This window comes from Ursus arctos, unplaced genomic scaffold (assembly GCF_023065955.2).
Source record: "Ursus arctos isolate Adak ecotype North America unplaced genomic scaffold, UrsArc2.0 scaffold_16, whole genome shotgun sequence".
Classification (NCBI taxonomy): Eukaryota; Metazoa; Chordata; class Mammalia; order Carnivora; family Ursidae; genus Ursus; species Ursus arctos.
Genome location: NW_026622830.1, coordinates 57569290 through 57593273, shown reverse-complemented (window position 1 = coordinate 57593273; position 23984 = coordinate 57569290). Strand labels below are relative to the sequence as shown.

Below are 23984 nucleotides of genomic sequence, written 5' to 3'. Positions count from 1 at the left end.
AGGCTGGGGCATGGGGCGCTATGGCACACGAACATTTGGGGTGGGACCCAGGGTCAACCCTATTTGCAGATTGTCCCCTCCCCTGGGCAGCTTATGGCTGGGCTCTGGCCAGCCTAGTCCAAATCCCCACCCCACCTCTTACTGACCATGTGCCTGAACGTCACGCCTCTTTGCTCAGCCTCCCCCAGCCCAGGGCCTGGAGACCGGGGGTTTTGGGGGGACCGAGGGACCCTCTCATGGGCCCAGCGAACACCAGACCAGTCCTAGATGCTCTCCGTCCTTGCCCAGACGTGTCAACCGAGAAGCAGCAGACCAGGGGGCGAAGGAAGGACCTCGCGGGGACTTAGTTCTGGTGTTTATACGGGGAAATGTAACATTGTGTCCAAATCAGCTGGTTCGGTTCAGACACCTGGGTCACAGAGCTTTTACTCTTATGCAGGGGCAGCCAGCCTCCACGCTGACCTCCAGTGAGCCCGCTCCCTGGGACTCACATCGTGAAGTGGCCTCCCGTCGGGGGCGGGCTAACCCATGTGACCCATGGGGGCGGCGGAAGCCAGCGGCGTGGCCTCCGTCTTGGCCCCGGACCGCTGCTGCAGGGGAGGCGCGCCGGGCCGTGGGGACGCTCGGGCGCGTGTGGAGAGGCCCGCGTGGGGAGGACAGCCACGTGAGTGTGACAGCGTGGCCGAGGGCACGTCAGCCCAGTTCAGACTCCAGGTGAGAGACCTGGGGCAGAAGCAGCCGGCGGCTCAGTCCCGGACCCTGGGCCCTCGGAGGGAGGACGGGTGTTCACTGTGGGGACTCTGCTCCCCAGCAGAGCCGGCTGGCACACACGTTTGATAGCCTTTTCCTTCCAGGGCCCCCCGTTCTGAGAAAGCCGACCCTGAGCCGCTGTCTGGCAGGAGGCCCCCCTCGTGCCCCTGCTCTGAACAGGAGACTGCCGTCCTCCTTCCTTCTGATTGCAAGTGGATCAGAAGGGTGGCTCTGAACCCAGGAGCCAGGAGTAACCGGTTCAGGGGTGGCCGCTCTGCAGAGCCCGCAGTCTGACCTCAGGGAGCAGGGTCAGAGGAGGAACTGAGGCGCAGGTGTCATGTTGGGCTCGGCCGGGGCACCCGGGGTCCATCCTGTGTCAGCTCCCGGGGAGCCTGTGGAGGGATCTCAGAACTGTCTTTGGGGCAGCATTTACCCACTGGCTTCTCCCCTGGCTGAGTGGTCAGGGGTGGCTGCACGGGCATGACTGCTTGAGCGTGGAGCTGCCCCCAAGGGCCTCCCACCTGGGGAGAAGCCTTGGGGAGGATGCAGGTGGGGTGTATCCCGGGCCCAGGCGAGGGGCCGGCGGGTGACACCCTGAGTGGGCGCCTGCCCAGAGCTGGTCACCCACCCCAGTGTGGCTGGCGTGGGGTGGGGCAGAGGAGATGTGGGTTGGCATCAGGACTGGTTCGATCCAGGGACCTGCAGGCCCCGCCCCCACACTGCTGTGGAACACATCCTGGCAAATGACCCTAGGACTCAGGTTTGCTCATTCTCCTTGCAGAAGCTCTCTTTTACACAACTCTGCTGAAAGAATGTGTTAAAATAGTTTGTACGGTAAAGTTAACACCGGGGGAACATTGCCCGGTGACTCCTCTCATGGTTTAGGTTAATTAAGTGATTTCAAATGCCTACTGTGGAGAAAGCACCTAAGTTTCCGCTTGTGAACCAACTCTGACCTCTTGGTAAATGGCGGCCTGAGTGTTGGGTTAAGAAGGCTCCTGCGGCTGTGCACAGGCTGTGTGGGAGAAGGGCTTCAGTCCTCATAAATGACAGGCACGGACAAGAGTGCAGCAGCCCCCCAGCCGTTTCCACACTGCGGTAGGCTGGATCAGGGTCCCCCAGGATAGCCAGGTCCTGATCCCCTAAACCCGTGAATATTACCTGCTCTGCGAAAGAGACTTTGCCGGTGTGATTCAGTTAAGGATCTTGAGATGGGAGGATTGCCCCGCGTTGTCTGGATGGGCCTTGAATGCAATCGCGAGTGTCGGAGAGGGAAGCGGGGTGGGAGTTGACAGGGACAGAAGGCAGTGCTCACCCTGCTGACGCTGAAGATGCAGGACGGCCCCGGGGAGGCAGGGAGGCAGCTCCCGACGCTGGAGAAGGCAGGGAACGGACTCCCCCCAGAGCCGCTGGAGCGCACATCCTACCAACACCTTGATTTTGGTCACTGGATCCGCGTGCAGACTTGTGGCCTCTGGAACAGTGAGAAAATGACCACAGTTGTTTTGGGCCACAGAGTCTGCAGGAGTTTGTTACAACGGCCGGGGGCAGGACCTGCTCCCCAACTCCATGTGCATTTCCAGATGGTTCCCTGGACCCAGCCGCCCAGCCCCGTCGGCTCCCGCTGCCGGACTTGCGCACACACCTGGTAGGGGAGCCGGCAGGCACAGGGGTGCAGGTGCCAGGTGGGCTCTCGGCCGCCCAGAAAGGCCTTCGGTGCATTGGGTGTGTGCTGACGTTGTGGGGTGACATTGGGGCGGTGAGGGAGCCACTGGAGCAGCAGCACGCGGCCCGCAGCACGTATGATGTGTCAGGTGGGAAGCGTCCCTCTGTCTGTAGCAGGAGGCGGGGCCGCCCCGGGGACCTCCGTGGTGTCTGTTTCTGGGGTGCCGCCTCCCTTGGAGACTCTCTCAGCTCTGCTCCCACGCCTGGCCATGGTCTCCTGCACGAAGCCCTTCCAGAAAAACGTCTCCTGCGGGGGAGGTGGTGGTGCCATCTGGAGAGGAGACAGGGACAGCAGTGGCCCCTTCCAGAGGACCGTGGGGGCAGTCCAGAGGGGAGCCCTCGGCAGTCCCCGCAGGGCTCACAGGGAGGACGGTGAGGCGGTGGGGAGGCCAGGGAGAGGAAGCCTCGGGGTGGGTGGGGCGCACGCACGGTCACCCCACACTCCTGTGTGGAACAGCCAGGGCCCATTTTACAGGCCAGGCCACTCAGCACAGAGAGGGTGAGGGACTTCCTCCAGGGCACACAGCAGAAAATGAGCAGAGCTGGAAATGCCCTGGCCGTGGCCGTGTCTCCTTTCCCAGTGACCTCTGGGTAAGTGCCCCGTCGCCCTGCGGCTGCCTGCCTTGGCCCCCAGCCAGCTGTGTGTGACCGTGCCTCAGCCACAGGGAAGAGCACTGTCCCGTTACAGTGCACTGTGTCGCGTCCTAACCACGCACGGTTCAGAAACCACATGGCCGCGGGTCACAGCAGGCCTCGGCCTGGGCCTGGCAAGGGGAACTCCTCGCTGCAGCTTCTGGGCAACTGCTCTCTTTGTCCCCTCCCATCCCTCCAGGCTGGTGACCTCCCTGGGGATCACACTGTATTGGGGCGGGGGCCCTGTCTCCCCAGCTATGGCTTAGAATACACAACACCATTATTTATTCTTTGCTTCTACCTGCCTGCCTTCTTTGCCGAGTTGTTCCTTTTTTCGTTGTTGTTGTTGTTGTTTGTTTGTTTGTTTTTACCTTGAAAAGAAAATTGATTCAGCGTTCTGCCAACCACCCGTGGGACCTCCCGCATGAACGTGGTGAGAAATGGACCTGCGGACGGGTGCTGACCGATCCCAGCTCCCAGTACTGCCCCACCTCTCCACAGCTTCACTTGCCCCCTGGAGGCCCCTGCCCAGGGCACAGCACTCCTGGGGCTCCCCTGCAGCCCCAGGTACCCTGCTGAACCCTGAACCTCATGTTGTCACCAGCCTCCCAAGTCCTGCCTGGGGCTGGTCCTCCAACCGCTCTGGGAGGGAAAGGAAAGGGGGAGGTGCGGACGACACAGGGGTGCAGATGCCAGGTGGGCACTCAGACCCCCGGAAGTTCTTGAGCCTTGAGTCAGAGCTGCCATCCGCTGCTCGGGGTCACTGCCGGCAGCAGTGTGACCATCGGGGAGGGCTGCTCCCAGGCCAGCAGGTCTCAGGGCCAGGGCAGTGTCACCACGGAGAAGGACGTGCCATCGGTCAGGAAAGTTGGGCCCAGGGGGTCTGCCCATCTGCCCTTCAACTTGAGGCTGGGAGCATTGCTGCAGCCGTTCTGGGGGAGCTGGGATTTCTCTGGAAAGGGAAGACGGTGGTTTCTGGGAAAAGAAGCAAAGTCAGTGGGACCCGAAGGCTGTCTTAGGGGTGTGTGCTTTGCAGAGGCAGGGCTGTGTCTGGAAAATTCTGGGACTGCACTGTAGCCCCATCCTGGGTTTGAATCCTCGCGTGGCTGCTCGCTGGTGTGTGACCTGGGCAAGCGTCCTCAGCAGCCTTGCCTGTGACGTGGGGATTCGCTGATTCGACGCTGTTTCGGGAGTTGGATGACAGTGCTGAGCAGTGTTCTGGATGCTCAATTTTTTTTTTTTAAGATTTTTTTTTTTTTTTATGTGACAGAGAGACAGCCAGTGAGAGAGAGGGAACACAGCAGGGGAGTGGGAGAGGAAGAAGCAGGCTCCCAGCGGAGGAGCCCGATGTGGGACTCGATCCCGGAACTCCAGGATCACGCCCTGAGCCGAAGGCAGACGCTTAACGACTGCGCTACCCAGGCGCCCCTGGATGCTCAATTTTGACCAAACCCCGCGACGTACAGACTCTCTCTGCTCTCCGATGAGAAAACAGGTTCCAGAAACCACGCGTCCTCCTCCCAGGGCCACACAGGTGATAAGTTACTTCAAGTGAGCTCTTGCTGCATAACAAGACACCCCCAAACTCAGTGGCTGAAAACCTTTCATATCATGTTGTTTTGTTCCCAAGCCTGCATGTTGGCAGGACTCAGTGGGGAAGGCTGCTCTGTGCTCCACGACGTCAGCCAGGGCCGCTGGATGGGGACCCGCCTCCTGGACGGTCCGCTCCCCACCACCAAGCGGGCCCTGGCTCTGCTGGGAGCCTCTCGCGTGGGCTTCCTCACAGTAGGGGAGCCTGGCTCCTAGAGCAGGTGCTCCAGGAGCTGAGAACCCAGCTCTCTCTAAAAGCCCAGGCCCAGAAATAAGGACGCCGTCACTTCCACCATATTCTATTGGTCAAGCAGTTATGGGACCTGACTATCAAAGAAAGGACATCAAAGAATTTATGGTCACCTTTAAACTACTGTAGTGACCAAACCAGAATTTGAACCTAGAGCTCTCTGATGCCTTCAAGCCCCCTGGTGCAGAGACACTGGAGAGACAAGTAAGCTCACGCTGGTGGAACTGTGCCCAGGACTGACCTGTCCAGCTGGCTGGGCCACCTCACATTTACCTGAGCTCAGAGAAGCTGGATTTTAAGGCCAGGTGTCTGCAAGCTCGGGCCAGGGCAGAGGTCTGCTGGCTCCAGAGGTCTGGTGTGGCCCTACTCTTTCCTTCTGGGAGCCACTACTCCCAGCTCCAGCCACATGGTTCCCGGGGACCTGCCACACGTTTGCACAATCTGTCCCGCCCACAGCAGAACCCGTCTGGGGTGGGCATCTGCCCCATGTGAGGCCAGTGGCTTCCTTTTGTGGGACTTTATGCCTGCACTGGGAGTTGAAGGGGCCACATATACTGCCATGTGGAGAACAGGTGCAGGAGAGAGGGAGGGAGGAAGCCCCGGGGCCGAGAGGAGCTGGTCAGACAGACAGACAGACAGACAGGATCCTTATGGCTTTCCACGCCCTGATTTCAGTTTCAGGGGCCAGCTGCATGGCCACCCATGGAGGGGATGCTCCTGGAGCCTCAAAACTGCCGTTTGCAGATTTCTGTCTCTGGTCACCAAGGGAGGCCTGACCGAGGCTCCAGAACCTGCTGCAGCTTCCTCCCGGAGACAGTGCTGGCCTCTTCCCTGGCTTTCCCACTTGGCCCCCCTAGTCCTTGCCCACCCCACAGCCGCCGGGAAGGTTCCACCCACAGAGCTGACCTTGTGAGTCCCCTGCGTTCAGCTCTACAGCAGTTCCCTTCTGCACCCTCCTTCCCGTGAAGCTCCTCTGCACGACTGGCCTCTCTGCCTGTATTCTCATGCCTCTGAGCCTCCACTCATGTAGTTCCCTCCACAGGAACTTCCTTCCTCTCCTTTTCCTCTGTTAAGTTGTCATTGGCTGTCACCCCCGCCTAATCAGGAAGCCAGGGCTGCTTTTACCAGGCATGAGGCACGGTGGTCAGAGTGTGGGTATTACCACATCATCTGGGTTGTCATCCCAGCTCTGCCACCGACCTGCTGTGTGACCTCAGGCAAGCTCCTAACCTCTCTGTGTCTGGTTCTTCACGTGTAACACGGGCTGCAGGAAGGCTCACATGAGTTAAGTGTGCCTGGGCCTGGGCAGCTGCGCAAAGCACGAGGTCTTTACCATCAGAGCCCTGTGGCCTCCCCCACCCCACGGCCCTGGCTGGCATCGTCTGTGGCCCTGTGAGACACCCGTGGGCGGTGACCCCGCTGGAAGCAGAAACGTGTGTCACCTTGCGCTGTCCCCAGGGCCGGTCCATAGGCCGGCTCAGTGCACAGTGTCCCAGCCTGACCCGCCCGCCGTGTCCTGGAGCTCTGCGGGGGGACCTGTCGGCTGAGTGCAAGGTGGACAGACCTTGCCACACAGCCTCCCTCCAGCTTCCCGCCCACCCTGCGCCAAAGCCAGAGCCAGAGCATTCAAGTCGCTCTGGAGACCCCTGCTGGCCAGTGCCGTTACTGCGGGAGGCAGAGTCATCCTCTGGCCCCGAGTGCCCACCTGACCCCGGGCACTGTTACCCCCTCTTAACAGGTACAGACCAGAACCTTAGCGCCGCCAGATCTCTCAGCTGGGAAGTAGCAGGGTCGGGATTTGGAACCAAGAGCGTCTCCCTAGCCTCTGTGCTTCCAACACAGAGCAGTCCTATTTTCGCTAACCTGGGAGGCTCTGTGGCCTTCTGCCCTCCCTCCTGCCAGACGCTCCCATGCCCAAGGCTTCATCCGCCCTTGGAAAATGCCCTCAAGTCACAAACTTCGCTGGGCATAAAGTCAAGCTGAGCTAGGAGATCCTGGGAGCAGGGGGGCCCAGCCAGAGATAAATGAGGTGCGGCCCTGCCCCTGGGGGCCACATTCTGGTGAACAAGTCTGGGCAAAGTCACTTTATAAATGATTGTTGAGTGAAGACATGACTAAACAAATGTACTCAGTGACTGTCACAAAGCTGCCAAATCCTAGGCCAATTGGCAAACTCTTACTCATCCTGCAGAACCCTGTTCAGGGACACCTCTTTCAGGAAGGAAGCATCTTCCCTTCCAGGAGGTCTTCTCACACAGTTTACTTTAGGGCAGAACGCGGTACATGTTAAGTTGGGTACAAAGCACTATGAGATGTTGGGGGCGGGGGCACACACTTGCAGAAGCAGCCGTGGGAGGGGAGGAGGGGGAGTGATGTTCAGGGAAGGCTTCCTGGAGGAAAAGGAGGCTCTTGAGGCTAGCCTGGAAGGGTGAGATAGTATTGGGACGGGGGAGATGTTGAGGGGAAGGGATCCTGGGGAGGGGACTGTGTAAGTGTGTTAGTCACCTTGGGCCATCTAACAAAGTGCCACAAGGAGGCTTGGAACACTAGGAATGTATTGTCCCACAGCTCTGGAGGCCAGAAGTCTGGAATCGGGGTGTTGGCAGAGCCATGCTCTCTCAGAAGCCTCTAGGAGAGGATCCTTCGTTGCCTCTTCCCGGCCTTGGGTGGTTGGCAGCTGTCGCTGGCGCTCCTTGGCTCGTAGACACCCCTCCAATCTCTGCCCAAATGTCCCTCTTATAAGGACAGCAGTCACTAGATTAGGACCCACCCCATTCCAGTCTGACTTCATCTGAACTTGCTTCCATCCGCAAAGATTCTATATCCAGATAAGATGGTGTTCACAGGTACCAGGGATTAGGACTTGAACATATCTTTTTGGGGGACACGATTTGACCCACAACAGGAGGTGAAGTTGACTCATTCACATTTGGCAGGGGGGGTGGCTTCAGTTTGGGGAGAGCAGGCGAGAGAAGATGTTGGAGATGTAAATGGGGTGATGCTGAGGGGCGTGGACGCCCTGGGGATCAGGGGCACGGGAGAAGAGGGTCAGCTGGGAGGCTGGAGAGGTGGCGTGGGATCATAGCAGCCCCACGGTGGGGCTCTGACTCAGGCACAGGCTGCTTGCCCAGCAGCTGCTTACGTCATCTCATTTGATCCCCCCCCACGCTCTCTCTCTTTCTCCCTCTCTCAAATAAATAAATAAAATCTTAAAAAAAAAAGAAAGGGGGGAGAGAAATTCTGGCACATGTAACCACGATAACCTTGGAAGACAACAGGCTGAGAGAAGCCAGACACAAAAGGACAAACAGAGCCCGATCCGCTTACTTGAGAGAGAACTGGAGTGGTCAGGTGCAGAGAGACAGAGGACTGTGTGGAGCCAGGGGCTGGCACCTGGGGGGGGGGTTAGTGTTGGGGGAGACGATTGTCAGTTTGGGGAGATGGAAAAGTTCTGGAGATAGATGGTGGTGATGGCTGCAAGGGAATTTGAATTTACGTAATGCCATATACTTAAAAATGGCTAAAATAGTAAATTTCATGTAACGTGTATTTTATCACGATAATAATAAAAAAAGAATCTTTGGTGTTCAAAAACTCATCTTTTGCTGACTGTTCCCAAGGCATACAGCTGTGGAACCTGGCACTCCCACCAGCAGAACATAAGGGTTCCAATCCCTCCATGCTTTCTACAACACTCGGTATCATCTGTCTCTTTGAATAAGCCAGTCCTAGGGGCATGCGTGGTGTTATGCACTGAATTGTGTTCCCCCAAATTCATATGTTGAAGCCCTAAACCCTCAGTGAAGTTGTGTTTGAGGGTAGGGAGGTCATTTAGTTTAGATGAGGTCATAAGGGTGGGTCTTAACCCCTTAGCAGTGGTGTCCTTATAAGATGAGAGATAGCAGACTCGTGTGTGTGTGTGTGTGTGTGTGTGTGTGTGTGTGGGCACGCACTGAGGGAAGGCCACGTGAGGACGCAGCAAGAAGGTCGCTGTCCACACACTAGGACGAGAGGCCTTGCCGGAAACCAGCCCCGATAATGTCTTTTTTTTTTTTTAAAGATTTTATTTATTTGACAGAGAGAGACAGCCAGCGAGAGAGGGAACACAAGCAGGGGGAGTGGGAGAGGAAGAAGCAGGCTCATAGCGGAAGAGCCTGACGTGGGGCTCGATCCCAGAACGCCGGGATCACGCCCTGAGCTGAAGGCAGACGCTTAACGACTGCGCCACCCAGGCGCCCCTGGCCCTGATAATGTCTTGATGTCAAACTTCTAACTTCCAGGACTTCTCGAAATAAGTTACTGTTGTTTCGGCCTCTGGCCTGTGGTGTTTGTTTCAGCAGCTGAGCTGGATGATACAAGTTGCATCTCATTTTGGTTTTGATTCACTCTTCTCTGTCGGCTAACGATGCTGCGATCTTTCAGGTGCTAGGTGCCATTGGTATGTCTTCTTTGAAGTGCTTGTATATTCAGATCCTTTGCCCATTGTTAAACTGGATTAAATTAAATTTGCGTTTTTATTTTTGCATTTAAGGTTCTTCATATGTTCTGGATATAAGTCTTTTATCAGCTGTATATTACAAAGATTCTTTCCCATTCTGTGATTGTCTTTTTACTTTCCTGATGGTGCCCCTTGAAAAACAAAAGGTTTTATTTTTAATGAAATTCAATTTGCCTCTTATTTTTTTCTGTTGTCTGTGCTTTTGGGGTCATATCTAAAACCATTGCCTAATCCAAAATCATGAAGATTAACCCTTATGTTTTCTTCTAAGAGTTTTATAGTTTAGCCCTTAGATTCAGATCTTCGATCCATTGTGAGCTAATTCTTGCGCATGGTGTGAGGTAGGGGTTCGACTTCATTCTGTTTGCAAATGAACATCCAGTTGTCCCAGTATCATTTGCTGAAAAAATTATTCTTTCTACGCTTATCAAAAATCAGTTGACCGAAAATGTGAGGGCTTATTTCTGGACCCTCAACTCTGTTTCACCTGCCTATACCTGCATTCTTATGGCAGTACCACACAGCCTCGAATGACCATAATTCCTAGTAACTTTTGAAACGGTGGAGTCTGAGTTCTCCAACTTTGTTCTTTTTTCAAGATTGTTTCAGCCTTTCTGGGTCCCTTCAATTTCCATGTGAAATTTTGGGTCAGCTTGTCCATCTCTGCATGGAAGGTAACTCTAGGGAGATGTGAATTCCCAGCCACTTCTGACTGTCTGCATGTGTGGACAAAGCAGGGTCTGGTAGCCCAAGGTCTCCTCTGGTCTGGAATTTTGATAGAGATTGCATAGTGTCTGTACATGAACTTGGAGAAGCGTTGCCATCTTAAGAATGTTAAGTGTTTTGACCCATTAACATGGCAAGATTGGTTTTCAATATAATTTTATTTTTTGAGTAGGTGAAAGTTATAATGGCGAAAAACTTAAAAAGAAAGTACAGAAGGATGACAAGGAAAAGTTCTGAGTAGTGAAACATTAAATGTTAAATTTTCACATCATTGGTTTGTTGAATAAGTACTGATCAAATTAATAATGCTAATAAAATAAAATGCTGAATTTTGTCATCCGTGTTTATATTGTGGGATGCCAGTTTTAAATACAAGCATTCAGCTCGTGTGCAGACTCACCCAGACCATACAAATTGTATTCCGTGGGTTGTACATGCAAACGCATTCTCTTCTCACCAGCAGAGCGAAAACCTGCACAAACCACACAGTTTCCGTGGCACTGGGCAGGTGCACATTCCCCGATCCTCCACGGACGTGGGCCATGGCTCCGTGGGCTTCCCCAGTGCTGCCTGCGGTCCCACCGAAGTCCCACACACAGTGAGCCCACCAGCGCTCACGCAGGGCCACGAGCAACGGGACCGGCACAGGGTCGTTGAGCAGAGAGATGGGCCCCAAGGCTCCGACGTTGCGTCTCACATGTTCCTTTCCTCCCAAACCACAAGCAAGCAGACCAGTCAGTACCGTGAGTCAAGCTCCTTGAGTTTGGGCTTTGAGGGAGAAGAGCAAAGGCCCAGCTGTACTCCAGGTCAGCCCCGGGCCTGCTGGAGAGAGGATGCAGGAGAAGGGCAGGCAGCAGAAACAGGCTGGCGGCTGAGCCAGGGTTGCACAGGAGGGTGGGGACAGAGGGTCTTCTGGGCACGGGGTGGGGGGGGAGGTACCCACCGGAAGAGCGAGCCATCTCAAGAGCCCTGACAGGTGGGCCCCCGCCGTGCCCCCTTCACAGAGGGGTGCTGTGCCCACTGCTGAGTGGCCGAGCTGAGACCCAGCCCTGGGCTGTGGGCTCAGCCCCGCTCCTTGCCCAGGACCCTCCTGTCCTCCTGCTCCCCGGGCCAGCCTCAGTGATGCGGGAACGGGCCCTTCTCCCGCGCCTCTGCCGCTGGCAGTAACGTGTATGGGCAACGTCTTGCTTAACCCTGGGAACAGCAGGGCAGGAAAAGGGAAGGAAATGAAGCGCGCCTGATGACACAGCGGGGGCCAAGCCCTGGGACGGCAGCAGTCACTTCTCACACTGGCCGAGGGCTCTGTCATCAGCCCATTTCACGGGTGGGAAAACCGAGGCCCCTGGAGTGAAGTGAGAGGCTCTGGAGCCGTGTCCCTCGTGCCCCGCAGTCCTGTGTCCCTTCCTGGAATAGACCCATTACCCCAGCAGTGTGATAAGCAGGGGGCATGAGCGAGGGAAGAAAAGCCCCCCAGCTCCCATGGCTTGGTTCCTTCCAGACCCTCTGTGCGTCTCAGCCACATGCAGATGTCACGTTGGCCGTTGTGACCCTTGGGGCCTCACAGAGCTGCTGTTGCCCCAAAGCCCCTTCACTTCCTTGTGGCCACACCAGATGTGCAGTGACGAGGTTTTGAACTCTCTGTGGTTCTTTTTTTCTCACATTAAAAATTCTATGTAATTATTGCAAAAAAATGTAAAAATAAGCAAAAAGAAAGAAAAACCACCTGTCGTCCCACGACCACTCGGCAGCGCCCGTCCTTTGTTGATCTGTTCATTGAGCAGAGATTTACTGAGCACCTACTATGTGCCCAGGGTACAAAAATGAACCAAACAGAGACGTGCATTTACAGAGAGGGCCGCCTCAGTACCTCAGTACCTCTCATCTGTGCCCCGCCCCCAGCATGTCACGGCTGGGGCGCCGGGCAGCTCAGTCTGCGGAGCACCTGACTCTTGGTTTCCTCTCAGGTCTCATGACCTCAGGGTCGTGGGATCGAGCATCGCCTCGGGCCCCTCGCTGAGCAAGGAGTCTGCTCGAGATTCTCTCCCTCCCTCTGCCCCTCCCCTTGCCGGGAGCTCTCACACTCTCTCTCTCTCTCAAATAGATAAATCAAAATCTTTTTTAAAATAGAAGAATATCTTTTCTTTTTTAAATTATTTATTTATTTATTCATTTATTTCTAAAGATTTATTTATTTATTTTATGGGGGAGGGGCAGTGGGAGAGGGAGAGAGGGAGAATCCCAAGCAGACTCCCTGCTGAGCCCGACACAGGGCTCCCTCTCACGACCCTGGGATCAGAGCCTGAGCCGAAATCAAGAGTTGAATGTTAAACTGACTGAGCTACCCAGGCGTCCTAATAAATCAGTCTTTAAAGAAAACAAAGCGTGTCATGGCGTGGCTGTCTACACCGCGGTATCTCAAACAGCGTGCCTCCAGGCCGCTCCCACACGTGCCATTTAGATGGATATGGAGGGCATTTCACATCACAGATTTCCCTGCCAAGCCCGTCCAGGTGCAACCCCATGTCGCCAGAGCGATGGTACAGCTGCTGGGGTGAGTCTATGGCATGGAGGTGACAGGGCCCTGGCTCCCCACCCTGGGTCTTCTCTGCCGTGCCTGCCTGTGGGCACACTCTCACGGCTGGGCTCGCTCTGGAGGAGTCCCTTGTCCACCCATGGGGCAGACTGCTGGCCCCTCAGACTAGAGCTCCCCTGCGACATTGAGGGCAGGAGGGGAGGGGCATCTCAGGAGGCAGCCTGTGCACTTGGCAGGACGCCGGCCCTGCTCTCACCACGAGGGAGGTGTTAGGACCCTCACTTCTCCGACGCAGAAGTTACAAAACTGGTCAATGACTGGTGATTCTGGAAGGTCTTTATTTCTCCATCAATTCTGAATGACAGCCTTGATGGATAAAGGATCCTTGGCTGCATGTTTTTCTCTGAAAGAGCTTTAAAAATGCCGCCCCCAACCCTTTCTCTCATTCCAGGTCTGTGTAGACAGGTCTGACGCAATTCTGATACCTTTGCCTTGGTACGTGAGAAATTTCTTTGCCCTGGCCACTTTCAATACTGTATCCTTGGATCTAATATTTGTGAAATGCACTATGACGTGACGTGGCGTAGGTTTGTCGTGGTTGAGCTTGAGAGGGGTCCTCTCTGCCTCTTGGACACGAATGTTTGTTTCCCTTGCTAGATTAGGGAAGTTTTCAGCGACAATTTGTTCAAATATCTCTTCTAGACCTCTCTTTTTCTCCACCCCCTCGGGGATGCCGATGATTCTGACATTGGAACGTTACATTGAGTCAGTAATCTCCCGTAACCTACATTCTTGAGAATGGATTTTTTTGAGCCCAGATTCTTTTAGCTTTCTCTTCTACTAACCCATCCTCCAATTCGCTGATATGTTCTTTGCCTCATTCACCGTGGCCGTCAGAGCCTCTAGTTTTGACTGCATTTGGTTCGTACAATTTTTAATTTCTGCCAGATTCGCTCTCATTTCCGCCCTTAGAGTTTCTATATTCTCATTAACATTTTCGTTAATACTTTTTTCAAGTCTACACATCATCTTGACCATTGTTACTCTGAATTCCAGTTCTGATAATTTGGTTACATCCATATCCATTAGTTCTGTGGCAGAGGCCACAGACTCACTGTCTTTTCTTTGGTGGGGGGGATTTCTCCTTCTCGTCATTCTGATGATGAGAGGTTGCGGGGTTGGTCAGACCCCAAATTATTGACCAGGACCCAGGCCATGCACACTTGTTTTATAGGGATCTTAGGGACGTGGGCTTCTTGATTTTTCAGCCTGCCTTCTGGGGGAGGGTCCAGCTGCGCTGATACTCAGGCAATCCTGTTTGGGTAGAGTCTCTGTGTCCCCTCGAGGGGGGATGGGGATGGGCACCCTGTGAGCTGGTATTTCCAGGCTTTTGTTCCCTGGTGGCTTTCCCTGGCAGTTTGCTGTGCCTCTTCTGAGAGAGCAGCAGTGGCCGAATCTCAGCCTCTGTCTCAGAACAGAGGGATTGCGGACCGTTCTCCACTGATGTTCTTGCCATTTTAATCTGTTTCTGTTGGTGCTGCTCAACCCTGCAGCGTCCCGGGATGTGTGCCCCACACCCGGCATCCCAGCCCTCACTTCCAGGGCCAGCGCGTCTCTGTCCTTTGTGTTTCTAACACCGCCAGCCGCCAGCCGCCCCGCGTGCTCCCGGAGCTCCCGGTCTCAGCCTGGTTCCAGTGATCACACCGGAGTTCCATTTCAGTCCGGTGGAATGCGTTCCTGGCTCACGGTCTCAGTCTGCTCTCTTGTGGGTGCCGGTCAGCGAGTCCACCAGCTCCCCAAGCAGGTGGCTACCGCTTCCCAACGCCAAAACAGGGTGGCTCCCTCCCCCTTGCGTTTATCTTCCGATATCTGTGCGCAGTTTCACAGCTCCCCGCTTCATACCTCAATACTCAGTGCTGGAGATGTTCATTTGTAGAGATCCAGATGTATCTTCCTGCGTCTCAGGCTGGTTCTGTGGTTGTTCAGGGTGGTCTGGTACCTATCCAACTCGACTCGGGGGACCGGATGAAAAAGGGGTCCCCTACTCCTCCACCATCTTAACTCCACTGGTAGTTTTTAAAAAAGTTATGTGTTTCCCATTCGATCTAGGTATTCCATTCCCAGAGAAATGAAAGTGTATGTCCATACAAAGATGTGAACATGAATGCTCATAGCAGCTTAATCTAGAAAAACAAACTGGACAAAACTGAAATTTTCATCAACCGGTGAATGGATAAACAAATTTTAGTATATCCATATAATGGAATATTCCTCAACAATGGAGAGTAACAAACTATTGGTGCACACAACAAAGTTGAATCTGAAAAGTATTAGGGTGAGTAAAACAAACCATACTGGACATACTGTCCATCCTGTTTCCGTGTATATAAAATTCCAGGGGATGCAACATTAACCTAAAGTGACAGAAAGCAAGGGAAACAAGGGCAAAAATGAACTATTGGGACTTCATCAAGATGAAAAGCTTTTGCACAGCAAAGGAAAGAGTCGACAAAACCAAGAGACAACCGACGGAGTGGGAGAAGAGATTTGCAAATGTCTTAATCAGATAAAGGGCTCATAGCCAAAATCTATAAAGAACTTATCAAATTCAACACCCAAAGAATAAATAATCCAAGCAAGAAATGGGCAGAAGACGCGGATAGACATTCTCCAAAGAAAACATACAAATGGACAACAGACACATGAAAAAATGTTCAATATCACTTGGGAAATACAAATCAAAATCATAATGAGATACCACCTCATTAACAAGTCAGGAAATGACAGATGTTGGCAAGGATGAGGAGAAAGGGGAACCCTCTTGCCCTGTTGGCGGGAGTGGAAACTGGTACCTAATTCTGGAGAAGAATTTGGAGGTTCCTCAAAAAGTTAAAAACAGAACTTCCCTATGACCCAGCAATTGCACTACTAGGTATTTATCCCAAAGATACAAATATAGTGACCCGAAGGGGCACCTGCATCCCAATGTTTATAGCAGCAATGTCCACACCAGCCAAACTATGGAAAGAGCCCAGATGTCCATTGACAGATGAATGGATAAAGAAGATGTGGTATATATGGAATGGAATGTATATACGTGGTATGTATAATGGAATACTACTCAGCCATCAAAACAATGAAATCTTGCCATTTGCAATGATGTAGATGGAACTGGAGGGATTACGCTAAGCAAAATAAATTAATCAGAGAAAGACAATTATCATATGATCTCATGCATACGTGGAATTAAAGAAACAAAACAGAGGATCATAGGGTAAGAGAGGAAAAATACAACAAGATGAGAGAGAGGGAGACAGGCCATAAGAGGCTCTTAATCATAGGAAACAAACTGAGGGTTGCTGGAGGGGAGGTGGTGGGGGATGGGTAACCGGGTGCTGGGCATTAAGGAGGGCACGTGATGTAATGAGCACTGTGTATTATATGAGACTGATGAATCACTGGCCTCTACCTCTGAAACAAATAATACATTATATGTTAATTAATTGGATTTAAATAAAAAAATAAAGAGCACCCTTGCATAAAAATAAACCAACAAACAGACAGACAGACAGACAGAAAGTAGACCAGTGATTACCTGGTGACGGGACGGTTGGGGGAGGGAAGGATTGTAAGGGCATTAGGGAATTTTTTGAGAATGATGACTATGTTCATTATCATGGGTATATACATGTGTCAAAACTCATCAAATTGTGTTTGTTTAAAAAAGATTTCCCCTATGGACTCTGGGAAACAAACTGAGGGTTTCAGAGGGGAGGGGGTGGGGGATTGGGCTAGGCCGGTGCTGGGTATTAAGGAGGGCACGTAGTGCATGGAGCACTGGGTGTTATAGGCAAACTATGAATCATGGAACACTACATCAAAAACTAATGATGTACTGTATGGGGAATAACATAACATAATAAAAAATTTTAAAAAAAATTCCCATTATCCTGGCAAGAGAGAACCCATCCCTGATCCATCAGATGCCAGCCAGGGAACAGTAGCTATTGTGCATCTGACCCAGAGCCTGGGGCCTGGAGGGAACTGCTGCTTCAGAAGAACTGCATAAGGAGATGCACGAAGGCTGGAAATCCTGGCTCCTAGGTCAGCATAGATGTTCATGGAACCAGGCTCAGGTGTGCCCTTTAAGGTACCCCTCCCATCTTTTCCCAACACACAAAACAAGCAGGAAAGGGAATCCAGAGATCATTGACAAGAATCCCAGAAAGATTCCAAACTTGGTAAACGGCCAACGGGGAGACTGAGGCTGGAAAGTCGTGCCTGCCCTGAGTCCATCTGCAAATTATCTTCCTCTGGCTTTGTCCCCTTCACACGCAGGATTTGATCTCCTTCTGTGATTTTCCCCACTAGGTGCTGCTGCAGTTCCAGAGATTGAACTACAATACGACAAGTTCCAAATACGGGGGCAATACAAAACCAAACACAAAACCAAAAAAGCATCTCAACGGAAGAAGCAGGACAGTCTTCCTGGCCTTAGAGCGGAGAAAGGCAACCCCAGTCCTGGGGCAGGAAGGAGTTCTGGGGTGTACAAGTCTTAAAGACTCCCACTTTCAGTGGTTGTTGCTATTCCTGGGAAAGTCCCTGCAACCTCTAAATCTCAGGAGTTCTGAGGGGCTGTCTCTGCTGTTTGCCCAAATGCATTGACTGAAATGGACCCGTGCTCTGAGTAAGGGGGATTTGGGGGTGCCCTCCAGTGGCTAGGGAGAAGGGCTGGCACTTCTCCTTCCTCCCACATACAGTAGCTAATGACTCTGGAAGATTTCCTAGGTCAGGAACGAATATGAGAGTCTGTGCAAGTTTTCCATTACTGCAGGAAGTAAAAGACCCAAACCACACACATGGGCTCTAAAACAAAACAAGGGCTTTAATCTCCTAACATGCAAATCTATCGCGGTATAATTTAAAACAACTAAATGGTGCCCCCTACATAAGGAAATAGTTGGGGGGAAGGGGTGTGGAGACAATGGGCACAAGGATGCAGCTGCTGAGGAATCCCTGCAGGGCCACTGGACACTTGCTCAGCCCTGAGGTTGACTGCGGCCAGTTCTCCTTCTTGAGTGCTGCTGACCAGCTAGGACCGGGGCTCCAGCTGGCAGGACAGGGTGTAGCTAAGGACAGAGGGACACCTGTGAGTTGCCCAGGAGCTTCCATTCAAGAGTCCCTGCCAGTGTTTGCCCACAGCTGGAGTCAGGCGCCCCAGAAACAAGGCCTGAGGCTGCCCAGGGAAGGAGGATCCCAGGAGTGGCCAGCAGAAAGAGTCCACCCCGAACCTCACCGACCCAGCTCCTGATGGGCCTCACCTCTCAGCCTCGCTGAGCGGCTCCATAGCCTGGAACCAGGTCCAAAAAGGATCCTCGGGCTCTAGGGTGTAATTCTCGGCAGCCACCTGGAGCAGCATGATGTCCGTCATGACTTGGTATTCCTGAGCAGACAGAGAAGCACAGGATGCATAGGGAGCCTGGGGGTGGGGGGGAGCTGCAGGGTCTGGTGAGGGTTGAGGAGCGGGACCGGGGACCCATCCCAGGTCCTGGCACACATGGCCACCCTCCTGCCTGCAGATTCATCCGGTCTCCACCTGTTCTCAGAGGTGAGTATCAGTAGCCCCTCCTCCGGGAAGTTCTCCTGGATGCCATGCGTCTGTCCCCATTCATAACGGGATGGGACTTGCACTGCTTTCTTCTCAAGGGATCCCAGGAAATGTGAGGTGGAGGGCATGGAGCCCAGCAATGTTCTTCCCAGGGACATCTCTGAGGCCCACTCCCTACCCTTCCCTGCGGGAAGCGCCACATATGCTCACCTTATTTCTTTTCTGGTGGTTGATCTCATTCCCCTGGAATGCAGACAAAGTCCATCAGAATGAGGCCCCTGGTTCTTAGGAGCACTTGATTCCCATCCCTTCTCATGCTGCACCATGGCCAGGACCCGTGAGGGGCCGTGCATACACAGATAGCGGGCCTGCGATCTAGGCCAGGCTCTGGGGTCCAGAGAAAGGAGGACATGGGGCAGATGGACTGGCTACAGGTCGGGACCCTGCAGCACCACCCTCTCGGAAGACAGTAGGGGAGGCCAAAGCCTCAGGCAGGAAGGGGCTGCTGCGGCTACTGAGGTGCTTGCTGACGTGGAGGGTCCTGACTTCATTCTCCCCCCACGGGCAAACTCACCGGGGGAGGCTGAGGTCCACTCAGACAGACCTCACGCAGCTTTGCCTTCAGGAAGCTCTGCTGCTTCACCAGTCTTCGGCACCGGGAGCCGTGGCCTAACTGCAGCCTCACCTCGCTCATCCCTGAGATGGGCAACAGCCCCCAGGCTCACAGGGTAGCCGTGAGGCTGTCATGACGGGAGGTTTGCCGAGTCCTGAGAGCTCAGGGCTCAGTACAGGGGCGTTCTGCTCCCAAACCTCCGGATTCTGGTCCCTCCCCCACAATCCTCAGGCTCACCCACCTCCAGATAGTCCTCCATGGCGGTATCTAACATCACCAGCTCGGTGAGGAAAGTGCCAAGGAAAGGCACGACACCCTGTGTCATGAGGGGGAGGGTTGGGATGAGTCCCTGCTCGCTGGTGTCCACAGGGACCCTCCACTGAAAACGCTCCAGCCTCCTAGCCCACCCCAGGGGCTCACGTGGAGCAGCCTAGGACCCTTAGCAGCCTCCCCCCACGGGTTCCCTTTCCCCTCCCCCTCCCAGAACATCAGACTCCTCCTCATCACCTTCAGGGCCTGCTTTTCAAAAATGCCAGGGAGTGGAGCACTAGGTCGGTCCCTCTCCACCCGCAAAACCCATTCTCTATGGACCTTTCTGGACCCTCCTCCTGGTTCTTTTGAAATAAGAATTGTAGAAGCTGTGGCCCCAGGAGCCGCAGCTGGAGAGGGAAGGCCCCCCGTTCCTGATCTTTCCTTTTTGGGAGGCTTCCAGCCCTCAGGGAGGAGCCCTCCTCCTCCTCTGACTTTGGAGGCCCTGGGCCTCAGGCACACTCACCTTCTTCTGCATCCTCTTCTGGGTTCCCCGGAGGGCCATCACCAGGGTGGCAAATCTATTGGATGGTCGCTTCTGCAGGGCCAAGGACAAGTTCCTTGAGACCATCATACCCTCAGGCCACTTGCCCCCACCATCTCGGACGTCAGAACCTAGACATCTGACCTAACTCATACTGATCCTGAGGCCCCATTATCCAGAAGCAGGCCGTGAGTGATTCCAGAACAATCTCACTCCAACATTCAGTCCATGTGTGACCTTGAGCTTGCAGCCTGGCCTCCCCAAGCCTGTTTTCTCATCGGGGAACATGACAACTCCACCTATCTCCCATGGTCTCCTGAGGACTCAGGGTCCTATTACTCTCATCATTGTTGTGGCCCTCAACCCAGCCCAACCCCATCACTGAGCACAGGTCTGTCCTCTGGGCTCTCCAGGTTTGAAGAGGCCCCCACCTGGACCAGCTGTCGACACAGAGAGAGAGGGTGTCTAGGCTAGGGAGTCTGCTTTGACACCACCTGTTTCCCCCCTCGCCGCCAATGGCATCCTCACCTAGGCTGTCGCCACATTCATGCCAAAGGCTTCCCCTCCCCAAGGAATGCTTCAGACCATTCCCGACTTCATCCTCGCAGGACCCTGTTCCCTCCCACCCCTCCTCTCTTTCCAGACCTGCACCTTCCAGGCTACCTTGATGAGCAGGTTCCTGCCCTGTGCGGTGTCCTTGCTGCACAGCTTTTGAAAGATCCTCAATGGCTTCCTGAAGAGAGGCAAGGGAGGCACGATCAATGGACGAATAATGTGGCAGGGTTGAGTGCGAGTGCCTTTTCTTTGAGAACCCCAGAGTGTCAACCTGCCTGGTTGAGGGTTTCTTCTGGGATCCTCTGAGCACTAAGGTCTTTGTAGGACATGGGAGGGAGCTCTCATGTGGCTCGTCCTGGGCCTCCCTTCCCATATTCATTGAGAAACGCTGTTTGGGTCAATTTGGGGTTCAAATGGGCAGAGAGCTTAGTGGCTGTCAAGGAAACACGTGAAGAGATTTAATGCAGCTCAGCCCCGTGTGGGACATTTGGCAAAACTGATTTCTAAAGCGGGAGGCATGGTGGCCTCCTCACCAGGGAGGCTGAGAGACCCACCCACCAGCCCAGGTCCTGTGGTCGGGGTTTGCCGCCTCCCAGAAGGTCCAAGCTGCCTGAGGGGGAAGAGGACAAGCCTCTGGGAGCTCCCTCGTCCATCCTGGTCCCTCCATGGAGAGAGGCCTACTCACCTGGAAACCTTCCCCCACGTGTTCTCGAGGCGGTGAATGGAGACACTCTGCAGAGCCGAGAGGATGGCATGTAAGGAGGAGTAGTTCCTCAGGGCTTGACAGGCCTGGGGAGGGAAGAGAATGGGCTGTCACTTGGGGAGCCGGCACCTGATTGGCTCTCAAGCTTCAGTCCCCCTCAGGGGAAAGCGCTCCTGCTGGAGGAAGCCGCTGTCCAGGGACCTGCCGAAGGGCACACATGAGGCCCAGAGGAGGAGGAGGATTTTACCTCACTCCAAGGAAGGAGCCAGGCAGAAACGGAGCATCCCAGCATGGGGCCATGCAAGGCGAGGTCAGCATGCCCCTGGACGGAAGAGCCTAGGGACTGCACAGTCCCTCGGGCAAAGACCAGGGCCTTCCACCCTGAGACCTGATCAAGGGAAGAGCAGTGCCCGAGACTCAGGAGAGCACCTCGGCTGGGCTTCCCGTTGCATACCTTGGCCACCTTGATCCAGTGCTCCACCACCATGGCCCTGTCCCGGGCTGTCATGCTTGGGTTGCCAAGGCAGGTGGTGATGACACACTTGGCCACACCGTTGAACTGGGCGACAGTGGCCCGGACTGTGGGTGCCAGGTGCTCATTGCCAGGCTTATTGCGCTTGGACCAGACGGAGCCCAGGCACTGATGGGGCAGCAGCTTCTTGAACAGCTCCTAGAGAACAGGCGGACCTTGGTTCACCCAGCCATTTCCCATGCAAGACTCATGTCCTACGTAGGGGTCACAGGTCAGAGCTGGACCTCAGGGAGCTGAGAATCTGGCCTGAGCCTGGTTGGAGACTGTGGATTTCATTCCATTGTTTTTCCCTGAGGGAACCCAGTACACAATGACCCAGGAGCAAACAGAACAAGGGAAGGAAGGAGGGCATTGGCACCCTGATCATGCTCAGGAACTCCCAGCTCCTGGTGGCACTGCAAGGTGGTCCAACCCAAGGGGGCTTCTTCCCCTCCCCTTCAACTGGTCATCCCCCTGGTTCTTCCCCCCTTTCAGATGCACATTCTCACACGGGAGCTGCAACCACACGTTTTTCCGTCTGCCCTGTCCTCATGGACACATCAGATGCCTAATCAATGCTGAGGGTACTCATCCTCCAAGGCACATGAGTGGGTGACCCATGGACTTGACTGAACACAGGGAGCTGCCCTCCTCCACCCACGGGACCAGGGCCTGCCCATTGGTCTCTCCATTCTGGCTCATTTCTTCTCCCTAGTACCTCCGTATCAGTGCTTATCAGGGTCTCTCGCTACAGTCCACAGCTGGACAGTGAAAGCTTGGGGCTAAGTGCCTTGACGGGTTGACAGGGTTGGGAAGTGGTGGAGCTGAGATTTGGTCCCAGACCATAGGAGTCCACATCAGGGAAAGGCAGGTGTGGGGCAGGTGAGAGAGGAAGGAAGGCGTGCCCCTGGCCCACCCTGAGAGCCCAGCTGCTCACCGCATCCATATACGTGAGCTGCTCTGCCACCAGCTTGGGAGGGAAGTCCAGGAGGTCGGGCTTCTCCTCACCCAGCTGGTTCTTTGGGGTGACACAGCAGTGGCAGGAAGCCTCTGGGGCTGCGGTGAGCTCTGTGGCTATTGCCTGAGTGAAACTTTCCAGCAAAAAGGGTGGTCCAGCTGACTGCTGCTCAGCACCCGGCACACATGCAGAAGATGGGAGCTCGGGTTGCAGTTCTGGAACAGCTGACGGAGGGGAGGCTGGCTCTGACACCGCAGGTGACAGTTGACACAGAGTCGGGGTTGCCTCTAGCTCTATAGGAGGCCCTGTTCCTGGCTCTGCCGCTAGAAGGAGCCCTGGAGCTGGCACTGGGGCAGGAGACAGAGAAAGGTTCATCCACATCACTGACTTTCCATATGCCTTTGCAAAACCAGGACAGACCCCATGGCCTTGAAAGGAATACCCAGCCCATGAACCTCATCCCAGTTAGCCTTCCCAGCTTGCCATCCCCCTTACCCTCCACCTCTGCCTCAGTGAGCGCCAGAAGTTCCCGCTGCATCAGGAGAAGGGGGACATGGTTTGTCAGGTCCCAGGCATGCCACTTCAGAACCATGGCCCCATGCACATAGGCCACCTTGATCTCGACACGGTCACGGCCCAGGGACTGATAGATAGCCTGCAAATTCTGGTCAGGCCAGGTACCCAAGAAGGGAGACAGGGTGCTGGGGAGAGTCATATGTGGAGCAGAGTCAGAGGCCTGGCCTTGCATTGCACATGCTACTCCCACAGCACCGTTCTTTCTGTATGGGTCCCAGAGGATGGCCCCAGCCCCCTTCCAACCCCTCTCTAGCTGCCCTCGTAGTGGGAGGCCTGGTCCTCCAGAAAACCTGAATGAGTCTGGTTTTTCCACTTCTCCTCTCCTCTACCTGGCCATGGGCCTGGTCTACTCTATCCTCCATGCACACCAGTATCAAGGCTCAGGTTGGAGGCAGATTTGTGAGTGGTCGGCTCAGCACACCCTCAGTTCTTGGCCCCGGTTGGGGTGGTCAGCAGGGAGGGGCAGGCAGAGCAAGTTGGGACCGTCAAAGGGATGGGTGTTTCAGGCACCCACTGAGCCCAGACTGTGCTCTGCCGCCCAGAGGGCCCGGGACCCCCTCCACAGCCTTCTTTGACTCATCTGCTTCTTCACATGAAGCCCCCCAGATGAAGCCCACCCACTGGAAATCAAGAGATCGGTGAGATCCCTGGTTCGGCAAATCCCTCCCCAGCCACCACCCCTGTAGTCCCCCACCCTGCTCTGTGGAGGCAGCCAGCCCTGCTTCTGGACCCAAATCCCTGTCCCAGTTTTACTTGATCATTTCATCTGTCCTATGATCCAGCTCTCGGTGGATCCTTTCAAAGCTAGAGGAGGCTACGAAGATGTCACATCTAACAACCATTGGACATGCGTGCTTAGGGTGTGCAGAGTGCCTATCTGACCCTCTGACTAGAACTGAGACCCAGACACCGTATCTCCTCTCTCCATTCACATTCCTAGGTGCTTAATATACATTCTTGAA

General features: G+C 54.4%; 2 protein-coding genes across 14 annotated transcripts in view; one reads left to right on the top strand and one right to left on the bottom strand.

Moving 5' to 3' along the window:
* The window catches only part of LOC125282996 (ral guanine nucleotide dissociation stimulator-like), a 601545-nt gene that overhangs the window by 187679 nt on the left and 389882 nt on the right, over positions 1 to 23984 (top strand). The window lies entirely within an intron of this gene.
* On the bottom strand, positions 7896 to 22788 carry LOC125282995 (ral-GDS-related protein-like; the record flags this gene model as incomplete). Its single annotated transcript, XM_048221251.2, has 4 exons — positions 7896 to 7967; positions 21016 to 21063; positions 21432 to 21647; positions 22426 to 22788. Coding segments are annotated over 4 exons (699 nt in total), but the record flags the coding sequence as incomplete, so codon positions are not given.